Source organism: Bos mutus, chromosome 5, assembly GCF_027580195.1.
Source record: "Bos mutus isolate GX-2022 chromosome 5, NWIPB_WYAK_1.1, whole genome shotgun sequence".
In the NCBI taxonomy this organism is placed as follows: domain Eukaryota; kingdom Metazoa; phylum Chordata; class Mammalia; order Artiodactyla; family Bovidae; genus Bos; species Bos mutus.
The window spans coordinates 105,819,735-105,838,965 of NC_091621.1; the positions used below are offsets into that span (position 1 = coordinate 105,819,735).

General features: G+C 47.0%; 1 protein-coding gene across 4 annotated transcripts in view; it reads left to right on the forward strand.

Annotated features, from left to right (window-relative positions):
- EFCAB6 (EF-hand calcium binding domain 6) overlaps positions 1-19,231 on the forward strand; it is a 252,473-nt gene that overhangs the window by 167,161 nt on the left and 66,081 nt on the right. For all 4 annotated transcript variants that reach the window (XM_070371471.1, XM_070371470.1, XM_070371472.1 and 1 more), the window contains 3 exons: positions 164-399; positions 15,285-15,381; positions 18,983-19,101. In XM_070371471.1, coding sequence (XP_070227572.1) covers positions 164-399; positions 15,285-15,381; positions 18,983-19,101 — 452 coding nt within the window. The remainder of the gene's footprint in view (positions 1-163; positions 400-15,284; positions 15,382-18,982; positions 19,102-19,231) is intronic.

The window sequence follows — 19,231 nt, forward strand, 5'->3', positions numbered from 1 at the left end:
CTCCCGGGGCAGGGAAATCTCCAAAAAATGCCACAGCTGAAGCGCGGCCCTTCCCTCTTGCTGGGGATGAGTCCACAGCGCAGGGCGGGAGTGGCAGTGGGGGGGCGGGGAGGGCGGCCCCAGGTTTCGGCGGCCGGGCTGTGACGCTGTGTCCCGGCTCCAGGACCCGTACGCCGCCTTCTTTAAGATGGATACAGACAGGGACGGCGTCCTCACCATGCACGACCTCCACCGCCTGCTGCAGCACCTGCTCTTCAACCTGAAGGATGAGGAGTTCGAGCGCCTCCTGGGCCTTCTCGGCCTGAGGCTCAGCATCACGTTAAACTTCCGGGAGTTTCGGAACCTGTGCGAGAAGAGGTCGTTCAGTGCGGATGACGACGCGCCCCAGAGACTGCCCAGGTAAGAGGCCAGCGCGGGGCGGCGTCCATGCGGGCTCCACACGGTGCCGAGGGCCGGGGCTGGGGGCGGGGCAGCTGGCGTCCCCGATCTGTTCACTCTGTCTTTTCCTTAGTTCAAGAAAAGCCACTCTCAGGGTCACACGCTCAGTGTAGAAAGACTAGGAAATGCAGAGACAGGTGAGAAGATACACTTGATCTGGGCGCCCGTGAGCATCGTTTTTTTTTTTTTTTTGTACTTCCCTGTGCGTCATCCCAGTCTGGTTAATTTACACGTAAATACACATGTGTACTTGTACGTTCTCTTTGTTATGAACCCAGGGCCAGGTAGATACGCGTGTCGCTCAGCCTTCCAAGACCTCTGGGAGCACCGCATGCAGAGGGCGGAGCTGGGTGCTTGTCAGAACACTCGGACTTCCCCCAGGCCTGAGTCCTTACCTTGGGCAGTAAGCCTGGCACCACAGCAGCTTGTGGTGATTGGTGTAAACCAAGTGTCCTCTCTTTTTTCCATGTGCATAAATCCACCCACATGCTTATATATTTGTCTCTTTTAAACCCTGGGGTCAGCGGTGCCAGCCCTCTGGGAGATGCAAGGACCCCTTCCAGCCCTTTGTCAGGCAGGACTCCCCACCCCCCACCCCTGTTCACCCCACGCCAGCCTCGCTCACAGTAGGAGAATCTGTGTGTCCAGCTGGGGCCATGACTTGTTCGTCTCCTCAGCTTCGCTCAGTAAAGGCATCTGCTCCTTGAAGTAGTGACGGGCCTCCCATCTTACCTGGGACCTGTCACAGTCTCCTCCCCCACTGAGATCTGTTGACAGGCATGAATGAAGGAAACATTCAGCCTCTCCCTTACCAATTATTACAAGTACAATATCAATATTTTTTGAAATGTTAGCCTCCACTTTGCTAGCTCAGGGCTGCCCTTGATACTCAGAGATTCAGCCCAGTAGTGACATCATCCCTGGGCCCTTCTGCCCTTAAGGCACCTCCAGCCCCCAGGGGCTGCAGACAAGTGCCCACCCCCAGACAAGGGCATTCCCCAGGAGGGGGACCCCCTAGAAGCCCCTGTCACTGGGCCAGACTCTGCCACTTGTGCAGGCTGCGGAGGCCGCTGACCTTGCCCTTTAATTTTCCCTTCGGAACTTGCTGGGTTTATTTTGTCTCTACTTAAAAAGCTAGCAAGGAAGAAAACGATTGTAGTGTCAGAAATTTCTAAGTGAAGCAATCATGGAACACGTGAGTTGGACACCTGCTTCCAATTGCTCCAGTTGTGAGGAGCTTTAATATGAGACTTGATTGCTTAACATTCAAACAAAGCAAGAAAATATCCTTCAAAAAGAACTTTCTGGAGAATTTATGCAGAACGGATATGGACAATTTCAACCACAAAGAGCAGTCTTCCCATCCACGTGATTCGGCCGTGTTAGTTGTGTTATTTGTTCATCCATCCCACGTTTATCGAGGGTCTCCTGTGAGCTGGGCAGCACCCCAGGACTCTGTGGTGCAAAGGTGGATGAGATGAACACTCTCCTTGAGGGACTTGGGGCTGAACCGGGACAAGTACAAAAACAGGATGGGGTCCCTGGCGTCTTTTATACCTTTCGGAAAGATATAGAAGAATACAAGGATATCTGAAGTGCCCCAGGGAGGGGAGAGACCAAGCCTGCTTGAGGTGAGGAGGAAAAGTACATTTCAGTTAGATCTTGAGATGTGAGGAGGGGTTTGTCCAATGCGAGTTACCAGACTGTGGTTCAGAGCCAGGGGGCAGCACTTGCAGACCCGCAGAGGAGGGAGTGCAGAGCCTACTCAGGGACTGGGCAGAGCATGCGGGCACAGAGTGGCATGCACAGTGGGCGAGGAGGCCTGAAGTTGCAGGAGGGCCGGGTGAGAAGGGGCTTGGTCAGCAGGCTGGAGAGAATCCTCTGCCATGGTGTGTCAGAGGGTGTGTTGTGCCATGCAGACATCCTTCAGCAGCTGCAGAGTAGAGGGTGGATGCAGAGGCTGGATGCAGGAAGACCAGCTTGGGCCCCAAGGCTCTGGTGTAGTCCGAGCTCTGAGACCCAACCAAGGCACTGCTTTAGAAAGTCAAGCCTTCCCATGGCTGGAGCCCGAACCTGTGCTTCGTGAAGATGTATCTTTTCATACCCTACAACTCTTCAAGGAGGCATCGCTACCTGAGTTTGCAGATGAAGGAACTGGGGTCTCGAGGTGAGTTTCTGACTGGTCCAGAAGGACCCAGGTGATGGGCAGTGGACAGAGATTGGAACTCAGGGTGCATGTGGGTTGGGGCCACCTCCTCTGTGTGGAGAGTTGGTCTCTTTCACCCCCCAGTCTCACTGTTCTCCGCTAGCCAAACCTGGACGCCTCCCGTTTTTAGAAGCCATCCCGCCCGCTCACTTGGACCCCTCTGCGTTCTGGGCCTTCACCTTCCACCTGCATCATCAAATGCAATACTTTTGAAAACTTTGAAGGTTCATAACTTTGTTGAAGACAGGAAGACCATCTTGTTTGCTTCACAACTGCACAGCATTTTCATCTTTAGATGTGTAAATACCAGTTAGAGTGGTTAGTCCAGTGACCCGATACGTTTACATCATCTGTTCCCTTGTTTATAGCACACGGGCCTTGTCCGTTTATCTGCTGACAACCCACATCAAGTTCCTTTTGGTGCGTGTACATCATCAAAGAGGAAAGAATGCTGTCAAGCATCCTCTTAGCAAAATTGGATGGCCAGCTTCTTGTCACAAAATATTGTATGATCCGGTCCTTCCTGATGAGTGACTGACTGACTGAAAACAGATTTCCTTGCTGTTCTTGGATGTGAATCACTCACTCATCAGGAGATTTGGCTTCTATGATCCAGTTCACCATCATCTTCTGGTTCATCTAATCATTGTGGAACATCTTACGATCTCAGTTTTCTTCCCTTTGCCATCTGGGCATGAAGTAAGAATTCTCAGTTCTCAACTGTGTTCAGTGAAAGCTAACATAACCCCAGGATGGGGTCCCTGGCGTCTTTTATACCTTTCGGAAACATGCTGTTACACCTAGGGCAGTGCAATCGGAAAAGTGAGGGGTAACGTAACAGTGGTGATGCTTTTCAGTATATCATCCTGCTAGGAGACTCTGTTTTTGTTTGTTTTCCTGTTATTATTTAGTCTCCTTTTTCTTTTTAGCATAACTGGAAACAATGAATGAAAAAGAATTGAATGTTTCCTAGAATAATGAAATAGAGCTAGTGTCATTAAATCAAGCTCACTAAGACCCCATGATCTGTCCTATTCTAAGAGGGTTCAGTGGAACCATGTGGTAATTGCAAGATAAAAGGAGCTTTATTTCATAAAGAAAATAAATGCCCTTTTTGTGTTTCTTTGGAAAATCTCTAAGAAAGAATAAAAGTCATGAATGCCACTTTCTATTTTCTGGATCATACAGATTTGCTATTTCTTCTTTAAATATTTGATGGAATTCACCTATGAAATAATTCAGTCCTGGAGTTTCCTTTTCAGAAGAATTTTAGCTGTAAATCCGATTACTTTAATAGTTACGGGATCCTTTAGGGTTTCTCTTCCTTCTTGACTGAGTTTTAATAATTTGTGTCTTTTAAAATATTGGTCCATTTTGTTCAACCTGTTAAATTCATGAAAATAAAGTTGATCACAGTATTTCCTTGCTGTTCTTTCAATAGCTGTGGGGTCTTTAGTGATAGCCCTGTTTTCATTTTTTGATATTGGTAGTTGATGTCTTCTCTCCTTTTCTGTTGATCCATTTAGCTGAAGGTTTTATTAATTTTATTGATATTTTCAAAGAACAAGCTTTATGTTTCATTCCTTTTTCTCTGTTGTTTTTCCATTCAATTTCATTGATTTCTCTTCTTTAATACTTTCTCTTCCTTCTTGCTTTAAGTATGCAGTTGATCCTTGAACAACACAGGGGTCACAGGAGCTGATCCACTCCCACAGTCAAAAATCTGTGCAGAGCTTTTGACTCCCCCAAACTTAACTACTAATGGATGATTGCTGACTAGACAACTCACAAATAACATTAAGTTAATTAACACACAGATTATATATGTATTATATACTGTATTCTTACAATAAAGCAAGCTAGAGAAAAGGTAATATCGTTAAGAAAATCATGAGTGAGTGAGTGAGTCAAAGTCGCTCAGTGGTGTCCCACTGTTTATGACCCCATGGACTATACAGTCCATGGAATTCTCCAGGCCAGAATACTGGAGTGGGTATCTTTTCCCTTCTCCAGGGGATCTTCCCAACCCAGGGATCGAACCCATGAGGGAGAGAACATGCATTTACAGTACAGTGTTGATCAACACTGTAAGTTCCTGTTGTCTGTCACAGGATGAATTGTCTGTCTGTCAGTACCCATGTCTGTGTTGTCTCCCATGATACAGAGCACTGTAGGCGACATACATGCTGGTGTACAACTCGACACCTCAAAGATGGAAAGATAATGTGAAAAAGAAGTCCATATTTACTTAGAGGTATAACAATTCATGCACGGATAACAAAGAAGCAGCAATATGATTGCTTTAAGGGAGCTTAGTGTAACTGATACAATTGCTACCTGGTAGCCTAGCAATGGCACCCCACTCCAGTACTCTTGCCTGTAAAGTCTCATGGACGGAGGAGCCTGGTGGGCTGCAGTCCATGGAGTTGCTAAGAGTTGGACACAACTGAGCGACTTCACTTTTACTTTTCACTTTCATGTATTGGAGAAGGAAATGGCAACCCACTCCAGTGTTCTTGCCTGGAGAATCCCAGGGACGGGGAAGCCTGGTGGGCTGCATAGTCCTGTCTATGGGGTCGCACAGAGTCGGACACGACTGAAGCGATGCAGCAGCAACAGCAGCCTAGCCTACACAGTAGTGAATTAATCATTATAAAATCTGTATAGCATACAGTGCCTGTGTGCATACATGCTCAGTCATGTCCAATTCTTTTGCCACCCCAGAGTCTTCAGCCCACCCAGCTCCTCTGCCCATGGAATTTTCCAGGCAAGAATACTGGAGTGGGTTGCCATTTCCTCCTCCAGGGGATCTTCCCAACCTGGGAATCAAATTCATGTCTCCTGTATCTCCTGCATTGGCAGGCGTATTCTTAACCGCTGAGCCACCTGCAGAGCCATGGTATACAATATTACACTCATATTCAAAATGCAGTATTGGAATCATCGTTACTCTAAAAAACAAAAAACAAAAAAACAACCCTTACCTGTGATGATAGACAATTTCTCCAATATGAGAGAGAGAGGGGGCAAGAGAGGGAGAGACATACTACATGGTAATGTAATTCTTTGAAAGTAAAGTTATAAATCAGGAAGAAAATTAAGGCATTAATTTTATATTAAATATCACCTTATGTCTATGTAAGGATAGACTAGTGTCTACAAATATTTTATGCATTTATAACATACCTTTTTCTTAAATTTTTCAATATTTCTAGGCTGTGTGGCTCATCTGTGAGTTTTTTCAAGTTGTCACAAATCCCCCCAAAATTTTCCAATGTATTAATTGAAAAGATTGGCATATAAGTTGACTTGTGCAGTCCAAACCTGTGTGGGGTAAAGGTCAACTGTAGTTTGTCCTTCATTTTTATTTTCTTAAGCTAATAACTCAGATTTTTATTTGAATTATTTCTTAACGCTGTCAGTTTTCTCATAGGTATTGATTGAGCTGCATTTCACAAATTTGGACAAGTTGTAGTTTTTATTTTCACTCAGTTCAAAATATTTTCTAATTTCCCTTTAGAGTGTTTATTGAAACCATGGATTATTTAGAAGGATGTTTTTTCTTCAAAATATTTCCATGGTTTCCAGCTGTTTGTTATTGATTTCTAATCTAATTCTGTTAAGTTTAGATAGCATACTTTGTATGATTTTAATTATTTTAAATTTGTTAAGGTTCATTTTATAACCCTAGAAATGGTCTATCTTGGTGAATGTGCTGTGCTTAGTCACTCAGTCATGTCTGATTCTTTGCGACCCCTTATGACTGTAGCCCTCCAGGCTCCTCTTCCATGGGGATTCTCCAGGCAAGAATACTGGAGTGGGTTGCCATGCCCTCCTCCAGGGGATCTTCCCAACCCAGGGATGGAACCCAGGTCCCCTGCATTGCAGGCAGACTCTTTATCCCATGTGTACTTGAAAATAATGTGTATTTGGCGGTTGCTGGGTGGAGTGTTCTGTAAATGTCAATTGGATCAAGTTAGTTATAAGTGTTCAGATTCTTGCTTAGTTTCTATTAGTTCTACCAGTTACCAAGAGGGGAGTGCTCATGTCTCCAATGATAATTTTGCATTTGTCTATTTCTCCTTCTGTTTTTAATCCATTTATGCTTCATGTGTTTCAAAACTCTGAGAAAAATGTATGTTTATATTCACCATTTCTGCACCTCTTCTTTTATTTCTGAAGTTCCAATTTTCTCTCTGCTGCCATTTTCTTTCCCCTGAAGAATTTCCATTAGTCACTCAGTCGTGTCTGACTCTTTGTGACCCCATGGACTGCAGCCCACCAGGCTCCTCCATCCATGAGATTCTCTAGGCAAGAATACTGGAGTGGGTTGCCATTTCCTTCTCCAATTAGCAAGTCTACTGGAGACAAATCTTAGTTTTCCTTCATTGATAATATCTTTATTGTTCTTTCATTCCTAACAGTTTTTTTTCCTGAATATAAAATTATAAGTTGACAATTCTTCTGTTAAAGCACTTGAAAAATGTTGTTCCATTGTCTTTTGGCCCCTACAGTTTGTGAGGAAAAATCTACAGTCACTCAAATGGTCTTCCCTCCATGGTGGTTTAGTCACTGAGCCATGTCCGACTCTTTTGTGACCCCACGGATTGTAGCCCACCAGACTCCTCTGTCCATGGGATTTCCTAAGCAAGAGTACTGGAGTGGGTTGCCATTTCCTTCTCCAGGGGATCTTCCCGACCCAGGGATCAAACTCGAGTCTCCTGCATTGCAGGCAGATTCTTTATGGACTGAGCCACCAGGGAAGCCCTCTATAAATGTGTCATTTTTCTTAAGTTGCTTTCAGGATTTTTTCTTTATCTTTAGTTGTCAGTAGTTTTAGTATGTGGAGTGTTCTTGCCTGGAGAATCCCAGGGATGGAGGAGCCTGGAAGACTGCGGTCTATGGGGCCGCACAGAGCCGGACACGACTGAAGTGACTCAGCAGCAGCAGCAGCAGCAGCTCGAGGGCTTCCCGGGCGGCGCTGGTGGTCAGGAACCTGCCTGCCAACGCAGGAGACGCGAGAGACGCGGGTCGATCCCTGGGTCGGGAAGACCCCCTGGAGGAGGGCGTGGTGTGTTTGAGCATGATTTTCTTTGAGTTTATCTTTTTTGAGGTTTGCTCAACTTCCTGAATCTGTAAATTTATGTTTTTCCATCAAATTTGAGCAGGTTTCAGCTACTATTTCCCAAAATTTTAAACTTTTTTTGGTACCAGTCTTCTTCTGTTCTCCTTTCAGTACTCCGGTGACCTGGATATTAGATCCTCTGCTTTTGTATCACAGGTCTCTGTATCTTAGTCCCTGGAGAGATTCTTTTCTTCCCCTCTGTTGATCAGATTATTTCTAGTCCTCTGTTTTCAAGTTCACTGACTGTCACTGCTGGCTCTGCCATCTTCATTGAGCCAGTCCAGTGACAATTTTATTTCAGTTGTTGTATTTTTCAGTTCTAAAGTTTCCACTTGGTTCTTTTGCTTTTTTTTTTTTTAACTGCTATTTCTTTGCTCTGAACTTATGTCTTTCCATTTATTTTAAGAATGTGTACTCTTACCTCATGATTATAATAGCTGCTTTAAAATATGGTATTTTCAACATCTAGGTCATCTTGGAGTTGGTGCTTGTTTGTCTTTTATCTTGAAAATTGTTGGCATTTTCCTGGTCCTTCGCATACCGAGTAATTTGGGACTGTATTGTGGATCTCTTTAATGTTCTATTGTGACACTCTGTTCCTGTTAAAATCCTTGGTGGTGTGTTGGTTGATTGATTTTCAAAGCAGGCGATCAGTCCAGCTAGTTTCAGAGTGCATGTCCTGACCTGCCCTCTGTGGTTTCAACGTCAGTTTATTTTTCAGGGCCGTTGCAGCTCTATCAGGGCAGCCCATGAAGGCAGTTCCCAGGAGCCAGTCCTAACCACACTTAGTCAGCTTCTCAACGCTTTCACTGGGCTGCTGTGGGTCAGTCTCACTTGTGCACACATTGGAGCGTGTGCACCTGGAACTCCATGCGTCTGAGCTTCCCTTTCTCTAGCTCTCTCCTCTCTGTGATTTCTTCCCACCCTCCCCAGCAGTCAGCAACCCGCTTTTTTGGTCTTGTGGTTGGAAAATCTTAGGTTTTAGTCTCTCTGTGCTGTTGAGTGCTTCTCATGACTGGGTCCCCCTCCAGGACAACATAGTGAAAGAGAAAAGGAGAAGGATAATAATGTGGATTTCTCCAATCCTCTTTGAACACAGGGACCCCTTTCACCTTCCCCTCTGGTTTGAGAGAAGACTTTCAATTTGGGGTACCTCCTTGGCCAGTACCATTGCTTGACATAGAAGTGCGGTTTTGTAACTGGGCTTGCTTCCCTTGTGTCTCAGCCGGTAAAGAATCCGCTGGCAATGAGGGAGACCTGGGTTCAATCCCTGGGTCGGGAACATCCCCTGGAGAAGGCAAAGGCTCCCCACTCCAGTATTCTGGCCTGGAGAATTCCATGGACTGGATAGTCCGTGGGATTGCAAAGAGTCAGACACAACTGAACGACTTCCACTTTCTCTTGCCTCAGATCAGGAATGGAACAGTAAGAAGTGGCAAGAAGGGGGAGGATTCCCTCATGTCCTTTGCACTTCAGGGGCTTGCCTTCCTAATTCTTTGGTCAGAAAAACAGGCTCTCTTTTGAGGCTTTTTCTGTCCACATCCAATGCACAACTCCACAATTAGAACTGTCTTTAAGCAGCCCTTAAACTGGAAATAGGAGGGAAAAAGCTGTGAAACTCACCACCGCATAAGTCGGTCTTCAAGTTTTGATCCCGCCAGCCACCAGTATCCTATTACTTACTTTTGGGTGTCCTCAGAGAGTTACTTTTTGTATTCTGTCCAGAGTTGTAATCAGTGGGAGAGAGAGGGTGAAGTAGACGTGCCTGCTCCATTCTCCCTGGGACATCTCAGGACTCTGGCCCTGCCTGGAATGTTGTTCCGCAGGATTGCACAGCACCTTCTCATCACTCAGGCCTTGGGGAGCTGCTGTCTGGCCTTCTTGGCTAAAGTGGCCCCGACCCCACGCTAGTCCCTCATTCTCAGTCACATTCAGTATCTGAAGTTACCTGACTGACTTATTTTTCCAAGTGTTTGCTATACGTTCCCGCCATCAGAGCGTGAGCTCCTTGTGGACGTGGATTCTGTGTGCCTTGCTCGTCACTGTGTTTGTAGGACCCAGGGCAGCAGATGGGAAGAGTTTGTGACTGGTGGACTGGTTGATAGGAAGGCTAGGTCTGCCTGTCAAGATCTAAAAGGGCAGGCCATAGGAGAGGAAAAGGCCATGGAAAAACCTTCCAATCTCTCCAGAGGAGACAAGGATATAAAACGGAACAGAGAAGAAATGAATGGGAAATCAGTTGGAGTCCCTGGTTTGAGCATGAGTCACTAAGAAAAATAACCAAGCCTCATAGCCCAATAAAGAAATCAGGGTGTTTTGGATGTGTGTTTAGACAGTGGGATCATTTTGGTAGTGAGTTGACTTTGCAGAGACAGAACAGGCCTCTCAGGACCTCCATCCTTTTTGGGGTAAGTCCAGGTGAGCCCGCTGGGGTCGGGTGAAGTCTAACGGTGAGGGCAGGGGACTGTGTGTCATTAGGACCTACAGTCCTTTAAGCAATAGTTGTGAAAACGCAACGTAATCCACCTAATCTTCCAAAACCTTAGTGGTAAAGTAGCATTGCAAGATCAAATGGCTTAATCCTAAAGGAAATCAACCGTGAATATTCATTGGAAGAACTGATGCTGAAGCTGAAGCTCCAATACTTTGGCCACCTGATGTGAAGAGTGGACTCGTTGGAAAAGACCCTGATGCTGGGGAGGTTTGAAGGCAGGAGGAGAAGGGGGCGGAAGTGAAGAGCGGACTCGTTGGAAAAGACCCTGAACGCTGGGAAGGTTTGAAGGCAGGAGGAGAAGGGGCGGAAGTGAAGAGCGGACTCGTTGGAAAAGACCCTGACGCTGGGGAGGTTTGAAGGCAGGAGGAGAAGGGGCGGAAGAGGATGAGATGTTTAGATAGTATCACCGACTCAATGGACACGAGTTTGAACGAACTCTGGGAGATACTGGAGGACGGAGGAGCCTGGTGTGCTGCAGTCCGTGGGGTTGCAAAGGGCCAGTGACTGAACAACGACAAAAACAAAGTAGCAGTAGAGGACTAGACTGGCTGACCTCTGGATCCCTTTCCAGCCTTGAAATTCCATGATTCTGTGAAGTCCGGTAGGCAGTTGGAGAGAGATGGAACAGGGAAGCAGGTGAGGTTGCCGTGCCAGTGACACAGAGGCGTGGACAAACAGCAGCAGGCAGTGGCCGGGGGCAGGAACAGGGACGGCTTCTCAGACGGTAGATGAGCTTTGAGGGGAAGGAGGGAGGAGGCGCGGGGGGCAGGTGGAGAGGGAGACGCACTCGCTGGGGGCACATGTTCGCCAGGTGGTGGGTGTTCCAACGCACGCTGTGATTTAAAGAGCAGTGCCGTGAAGGGGACGAGAGTGGGAGAGACGGTCAGCAGTGCCACGTGTCAGTACCAGGACTCCCGGGCTTGGCGATGTAGAAGCCACAGTTCACCTGTGTACCCCACAAGCTGGCAGCTGCCAGAAGAGGAACGCAAGGGGGCCCAGCCTCACGTGGTCCTTCTCAGCAGGAGGAGGGAGAAGACTCCGCCCAGCCGCTGCCGGTCCTCTGCACCTGCCCGCTGAGCGGGGGCGAGAACTCTTGTCTGCCAATCCACAGGGGGTCAAAGTCTATGTAATTCACCAAAGAAGCGCCGCTCTGAATACGACCCTTTCCAAGTGACACAGAGGACAACAGCCCAGTGTGGGCTTCTGGGGTGACGAGAGCTGCCGTGGTCTCGGTGACCAGTAGGTACAGAGTGCTGTCATCAGGGAACCTGGGGGCGGTCCCAGACAGCTGAGACTAGCAGCAGAGTTTCTCAGGATTTAGAGGAGAAGCCTCGTAAAGAGCAAATGGTCACTGCTTAATTTGTTGGCTCCAGTGCCATACCCTGCTGTCTGCGTTTTTTTTTTTTAATTGTGTTTAGTTATATTTTTATATTTTGGTCTCGGGGAGGGCTTCCATTGTAGCTCAGTCGGTAAAGAATCTGCCTGCAATGCAGGAGACCTGGGTTTGATTCCTGGGTCAGCAAGATCCCTGGAGAAGGAAATGGCAACCCACTCCAGTGTTCTTGCCTGGAGAATCCCATGGACAGAGGAGCCTGGAGGGTTCCCAGTCCATGGGGTCGCAAGAATCAGACACGACTTAGCGACTAAACCATTACTTACTATTCTTTGGCTGCACTGGGTCTTCACTGCTGTGTGCAGGCTTTCTCTAGTTGCGGCAAGCGGGCAGCTCCTCTCTAGCTGTGGTGTGCAGGCTTCTCACCGGGGTGGCTTCTCTTGTTGCGGAGCATGGGCCCCAGGCACAAGGGCTTCAGTAGTTGCAGCACACGGGCTCAGTGGTTGTGGCTTGTGGGCTTAGTTGCCAGGAAGATGTGGAATCTTCTTGGACCAGGGGTTGAACCCATGACTCCCTTTATTGGCAGGCAGATTCTCAGCCACTGGGCCACCAGGGAAGTCTTCTGCTGTCTGCTCTAAATGTAGGACGGGACCGGGATGTCCCAGGAGAACTTTCCCTAGAGATGGCAGCCGCAGGCCTCACTCGCCCCAACCTTGCACTGGGCTGGACACTCCAGCGGTGCTGGCAGAACTGAGCTCGTTGAAGTGAGATACAAATTGCTGAGGTCCAGCCCCGGCTGATCCAGGGTATTCAAAGAGGAGACGGCTTCGGCGAGTTCACTGGATACAATAGCTTTATTTAAATAGTCATCAAAGATATAAAGAGTAATAGAATGAGGATAGCTCAGTAGGAAAATTCAGCAGAGAAAAGAGGCTGAGTAGCTTGGTTTACACGGAAAATCAACATAACCTGTGACATCAGGTTAGCTCTGACCATGGAGGCCGCAGGCACCCTCTCGAATAGCAGAAGGTGCCCCACCTTAGGCACCTTCTCGAGTGGGTCTTAGAAGCCCAGGCAAATAAATGGTCGCAGAGGACCTCTGCGCTCCAGATGGAGACTCAGCCAGAATGTGAACAGAAAGAATGACATGGGGAGACAAAGCTTTGGTGAGCAAGGCCGACAGCTTTATTTTCAACAGGGGCTTTTATACCCTAAGTTGCACATAGAGGATAATAGGGGATGTGAAATCATACAAAGTCAGCAGTCTTTGATCCTTATCGAAACCAGGGTTTCTTTTCTGCAAACTTATCTTATACAAATGGTTTAGGTGATTTACATCATCTTCTGGCCAGAAGGCCTATTAACATTTTATGACTCTTGACAAAGGTTTGTCAACCGTAAGACTTATTTTCTCTAAGAGTAATTATTTTAAGGTTTGGCGCCATCCTCCAAAGGTGTTAGATAAAGTTGCATTCCTATAGGGCAGAGGTGCAGTGGGTTTACAACAAAGGAAAGAATTTATTGCCTTAAGGGTCTAAAGTTGCTAGCACCAAGGCCACTACTTATTTTTTCTACATACCAAGTATATTAATTAATACACATTCAAGGATACAATACAGGGGATGTGGAAACTTTGCAGCAAGCATTGGCTCATCAATGAAATCCTTTACTAGGTTTATTCTGACAGTTTCTAACTCTCTGAGAGGCTCTAAGCTATTTGAATATCTTAAGCTTCCCGTGCCTCTCGAGGCTGGGAGACTGTAAACAATCGTATGCATAGCTGTAGGAGTCCGGGTAAACTTGTCAGGTGAGTTAGAGAGCTATCTGAGGGGTTTGGATTTAAACACTCCTAATGCCCAGGAACTTTATCAACTGGAGCTGTAAGTTAACTCTTTATCACAGAGCGAGATGGTGGTGGGGACAGCCCCCAGTAAAGTCAGAGGTGAGAGCACAAAGCAGTAAAGTAGGCAGACTCTGGTTTTTGGGGGTAGATGCTCGAGAATATCCAGGGGGACTCCTGAGGCTCGATCCCGCCTTTGCGTATGTCGAGCCTCCTTCCTCATGACCTTTGCCACTGATGGCGGTCCTCACGCCGGCTCCCGGCAACAAATGTTAAGCGAAAAGAAGATCCTCCACGCATAAAACCATGGTGGCCCTCTCACCTCTGTGAACTGAGTCGCGTAATGGGTCCTTTCCTCTGAGGACTGACGTTAGAGGAGCTGCCAAAGCTGTGGCTTCAGCTGGAATGAAAATGATGAGAAAGCCTCGCCTCCAGCCTGGGAGGGCCCTGAGCTGAGGGGCCAGGATTTCCGGAACTGGCTATGTGATTTCGGCAGGCTGTTTCACCTCTCCAAAGCCCAGCGTCCCCCTTTGCAAAGTGGGGTGACGATGCCAACATTTCTGGGAAATCCGTGTGGCAAGTGACCAGCAGCTGCAGCCCGACTGGAGCTCGTGGGGGTCATGGTTACCCTAGAAATCACGTCCGCCCCACCCGGCGTCATATACACGTCATATACAGAGCCGCAGAGCGGCACGGATCACATAAACCTTTGCTGCATTTTTTTCTTTAGATTTCTTTCCTCACAAGCATCTCGCCTGCTGGAACATGAATTATACTTCTCTCAAAGGGTGACCTGGGGAACTTCCCTGGTTAAGACTCCACGCTTCCAGTGCAGGGGGCATGGTTTCCATTCCTGGGTCAGGAAGATTCCCTAGAGAAGTAAATGGCAACCCACTCCAGTATTCTTGCCTGGGAAATCCCATGGACAGAGGAGCCTGGCGGGCTACAATCCATGGGGCACAAAGAGTCAGACGGGATTTAGCAACTCAACGACACCAGGGGGCTAAGACCCTGAGTATTGCACGAGACGACCAAAAAATGAAAAAGTAAAGGGCAACGTGGGGTTTTTTTGCTGTCCTCTTCCTGGTTTTCCGGGCTCCTTTGGGGAGAAATTCCTGTGAAGGTCCCTGTAGGGGCTTGCTCACTCACCCTCAGGCAAGACACCCCGATCACCCACATGCCCATGAGTGAACAGGGATCCAAGCAGGGCAGCCTCAGAGATAGAAGTGGCAAAAGGTTTTATAGGATCTGCTCCCCAAATTTGTTGTAGTGAGTGGAAGAGTCCAGGGCATCCCAAATTCCTTCAGCCAGTCTTCACTGCACTTCGTGTGACTAACCACAGTCTTTTTTGAAAGTGTCTTCGGCGCCCACCTTTCTGTGAGTAAATAGAATTTTGATCATTTTGTATTCCACAGATTCAACCTTTGAGCATGAGCTGAGACCAAATCTGTAGGTCATGTTCCCCTAGGGTTCTCAGACTGTTTGCTTTGGTCCGAGTTATCACACCCACTTGTACATTCAGAAATAAAAGTTTTTGGTTTTTCATCCAAAGACAATGTTGTGCTGTGTTTTCTTATCCCTCTGGAAATAAACGAACCCTTTTTGTTTTGTGAACCGCTGGAAAATTTGAACAGCATTTATCTGGAAATAAGCAAGGACTCCTAACTAAATTTAAGATTTCCCTAACTAGGGAAGTAAAACTGTATTTTAAGAATTAAGTTAGACCAGATGTGAAATAGCAGACTTTTATAGTACCTTTGTCACGAATGGGAGTAGGGGAACCCCTTGGGAGATTAATGAGTCTTTTAAATTGAAACAGAATTATTTATAATTTTTTTTTCTCTTAAGACCAAAACAGAAGGTTGCAGATTCAGAACTAGCTTGTGAACAGGCGCATCAGTACCTTGTCACCAAAGCAAAAACCAGATGGTCAGACTTGTCTAAGGTGAGAAAGCGATTGTTTCCTTAAAAGGGAAGGGCAGCTATTTCAGTGTTCCAAGGTCACTGGGATGATGGAGCTGTTTTGATCCAGTCACTGAGATGGGAAAGCAACTTTTTATACCAATATAGTGCCTCCTTTGATTCTTAAAATACTTTTTCAAAATAAATTCTCACATTCAAGGTCAATTTTGTCTTTAGGGGAAAAAAAAGTGATTTTAGGAATTACATGGACTGAAATTCCTGGCTTTATCTCAGGTTTGATATGAATTAAAAATTTTAATGAAGCAATGTAAGATGCTATCATATTTCTTTTTACACAGTTATAAAGTGTTAGTCACTCAGTTTTGTCTGACTCTTTATGACCCCATGGAGTGTAGCCCGCCAGGCTCCTCTGTCCATGGAATTCTCCAGGCAAGAATACTGGAGTGGGTAACCATTCTCTTCTCCAGGAGATCTTCCCAACCCAGGGATCATACCTGAGTCTCTTACGTCTCTCCTGCATCGGCAGGTGGGTTCTTTACCACTAGCGCCACCTGGGGAGCCACATAAAGTCATGGGGCTCCCCATTCCTGCCAGGCACCACTGGGGGCGCATCCCACTGGATCCTCAGAAACACAGAGGCGTTGTCCCCTCTGGGGACAGCTTAGTATGCTCATGTCTATTGAAGTATTTTTGGAAAATAAGGTCATTGGTTTCTTCAGCAAATATTATTATGAGCTGACTATGCTCTGTTAGTGAAGTCGCTCAGTTGTGTCCGACTCTTTGCAACCCCAGTGGTCTGTAGCCCCCCCAGGCTCCTCTGTCCACAGGATTTTCCAGGCAAGAGTACTGGAATGGGTTGCCATTTCCTTCTCCAGGGGATCTTCCCAACCCAGATGTCGAACCCAGGTCTCCCACATTGTAGACAGACACTTTACCACCTGAGCCACCAGGAAAGTCCTGGTTGCAAGGTACTAAAGATACAATGACCAAAAATAAGATAAAATAAAGACATGTCTGTGCCCCCAGAGACTTGTGGCGTAAATACCAACAAGAACTCTAAAGAATGGTACGGATCACAATGGCAACGATGCGCATACAACGGGGTGCCCAAGAAGAGGTCACCAGTAGAAAGATGAGCAGGTGTTGGACAGGCGTGCAGGGGAGGTGAGAATGCCAAGCCTGAAGCTGAACCAAGGCAGGGGGTTTGCGGGGCTGACCGGCACAGTGGGGACTGCACGGATGGGGCAGGCCTCGGGGCAGACCGGGTGGTTTTCAGTGTGAGGCAGTGGATGGATCACAACCGGCTGCACACGCTGTCGCTTTTTAAAAAAACTGTGGCAGAGGCTTCCCTGGCGGCTCAGCGGTAAGGAACGTGCCTGCCGACGCAGCAGACATGGGTTTCATCCCTGATCCAGGAGGGTCCCACCTGCCATGAGGCAGCTAAGCCCTTGAGCCACAGCTACTGAGCCTGTGCTCGAGAGCCAGGAACTGCAGCTAGGAGTGCACATTCCACAACTGCTCCAGGCCCTCGTGCCCTGGAGCCCTCACACGGCAACTGTACTGCAGCCCCTGCACTCAGCAGCTAGAGAAAAGCCTGCGCAGCGACAGAGAGCCGTCACAAAATAAATACACACATGAATAATATTTATATATTTTGGGATTTCAGTGGTGTGTGGCAGGAGTAAATAAATGAATAAAGTTATTTTCTTTTAATTGTGGTAAAATAGACATAACATAGTTCTTCTTACTACAGGGCCCCAGGAAGTGCTGGCCCGCTGGAGTGGCCTTCTAGAGGGGGTGGTTGTGGGCCTGGAGCCAGTGTCAGCCTGCTAGTAGGCAGGTCTACTTCCCCACAGCTGGGAACTTAGGTTCCCTGACCAGGGATGGAACCCCGGGCCCCTGCAGTGGAAGCGCCGAATCCTAACCACTGGGCTACCAGGGAAGTCCAGTAATGCATCTCAGTTAGCCAGTGGGCAGCTCCCTCCTCCTTGTTCTCTTATTAGAGTTTTTTAATCAGTTTGTCAAATTCTACAAAGGAAAAAAAAGAAACTATTGGGATGTTTGGCAAGAAATGACATCTTTACTACATGGGGCCTTCCAATTAATGAACACAGTGTAGTTCCATTTATTTTGACCTTTTAAAATGTTTTTCAAAACAGTTTTAGACTTCCCTATGTAAAAACTGTACAATCATTTATAAGATTTGTTCCTCAGACTTTTATTTTTGGTGCTGTTGTAAATGAAATTTTTTTAAAGTTCATTTTTCATGTCTGATATATTAAAATGTGAATGATTTTGCCTATTGATATAGAATCCTGGGGCTTCCCTGGTGGCTCAGATGGTAAAGAATCCACCGGCAATGTGGGAGACCTGGGTTCGATCCCTGGGTTGGGAAGATCCCCTGGAGAAGGGAATAGCTACCCATTCCAGTGTTCTGGCCTGGAAAACTCCATGGACAGAGGAGCCTGGCGGGCTGCAGTCAGTTGGGTTGCAGAGAGTCAGACACGACTGAGCAACTTTCACTTTCACTTTTCATAGAATCCAGATTTATTGCCACTTCCTCTTCTTATAACACTTTATCTGTGACTTCTTCGTATACCCTGTATACAGCCATGTCATTTGTGAATAATGACGATTACATTTCTTCCTGCCCTGTTGTTTTGCCTTTTACCAATTTTAACTTGCTTAACTACACTGACTCGTACCTCCAGTACAAGGCTAAATACAGAGCAATAGAGATATTCTTGTCTGATTCTTAGTCGTCCAGAAAACATTTCATGGTTTTGCCATGAAGTACGATGCTTGCAAAGGACTTGGGAAATGAACCCATCGTGTCTTCCGCACAGCATGTTGGAAGGAGGAGGAATGAACTATTGTTTAGAAACAGTTTAAGACAGTGTTCAACACCCTGTGTTACCTGCCCTCCTAGTCTGTGGCCCTTTAAATGCCTGACATCCCCAGAGACCTTTTGCACCCCTTGGGGGTGTTAAAATGGTACCACGTCGCCTCATCATAGCAACTATGGCGTCTTGTGTCCCTGGTTTCCCCTCTGACGCTGGGGGCCAAGTTCTCTGAAAAGTGGAGACGATAACCTCGAGCAGTGGGGCCACACCTCACCTCCCGGGCTCTGGTTGGCCCTTATTGCTAACAGTGTTTGAACCCAAATTGTTGCTCAGGAAAAAAAACCCCAGCCACACGCTCAAGACCACTCGTTACCCGGAAACAAGCCCGTTCTAGGATGTAACACTGGACCTTTTGCTCCGTTGTCTTATTGAGCAGAGTGAGGACTGTACTTGGAACATATACGAAGGAGGAATTAGGGACTTCCCTGGCTGTCCAGGGGTTAAGATTCACCTTCCAACGCAGGGGGCGTGGGTTCCATTCGTGGTGAGGAGGCTAAGATTCCATCTGCCTTGTGGCCGAAAAACCAAAACATAAAACAGAAGCAATATTGTAACAAATTCAATAAAAGACTTTAAAAATGGTCCCCATCCAAAAAAAAAAAATCTTAAAAAAAAAAAAAGTCAACAGGAGGCGACGTGCGTAAGGGGAAGTCTTAGACTGTCCCAGATACTCTCTGAGCGCATTTTACATGTTACTAAATGCTGTCTTTTATATTGTAGAATTTTATAGAAACCGACAGCGAGGGCAACGGTATCCTTCGACGACGGGACATGAAGAACGCGCTGTACGGCTTTGACATCCCCCTCATGCCGAGAGAGTTCGAAAAGCTCTGGATGAGGTGAGTGGCATCTGAAGACTGTCTCTTCCTTCCTGACTGCCAAAATCAGCACCGGGCTTTCATCACAACTCGGGGGTCAGGCAGGGCCAGGAATATTTTCCTGTGGTTGTATCTGCCCTGTTCAACCCTG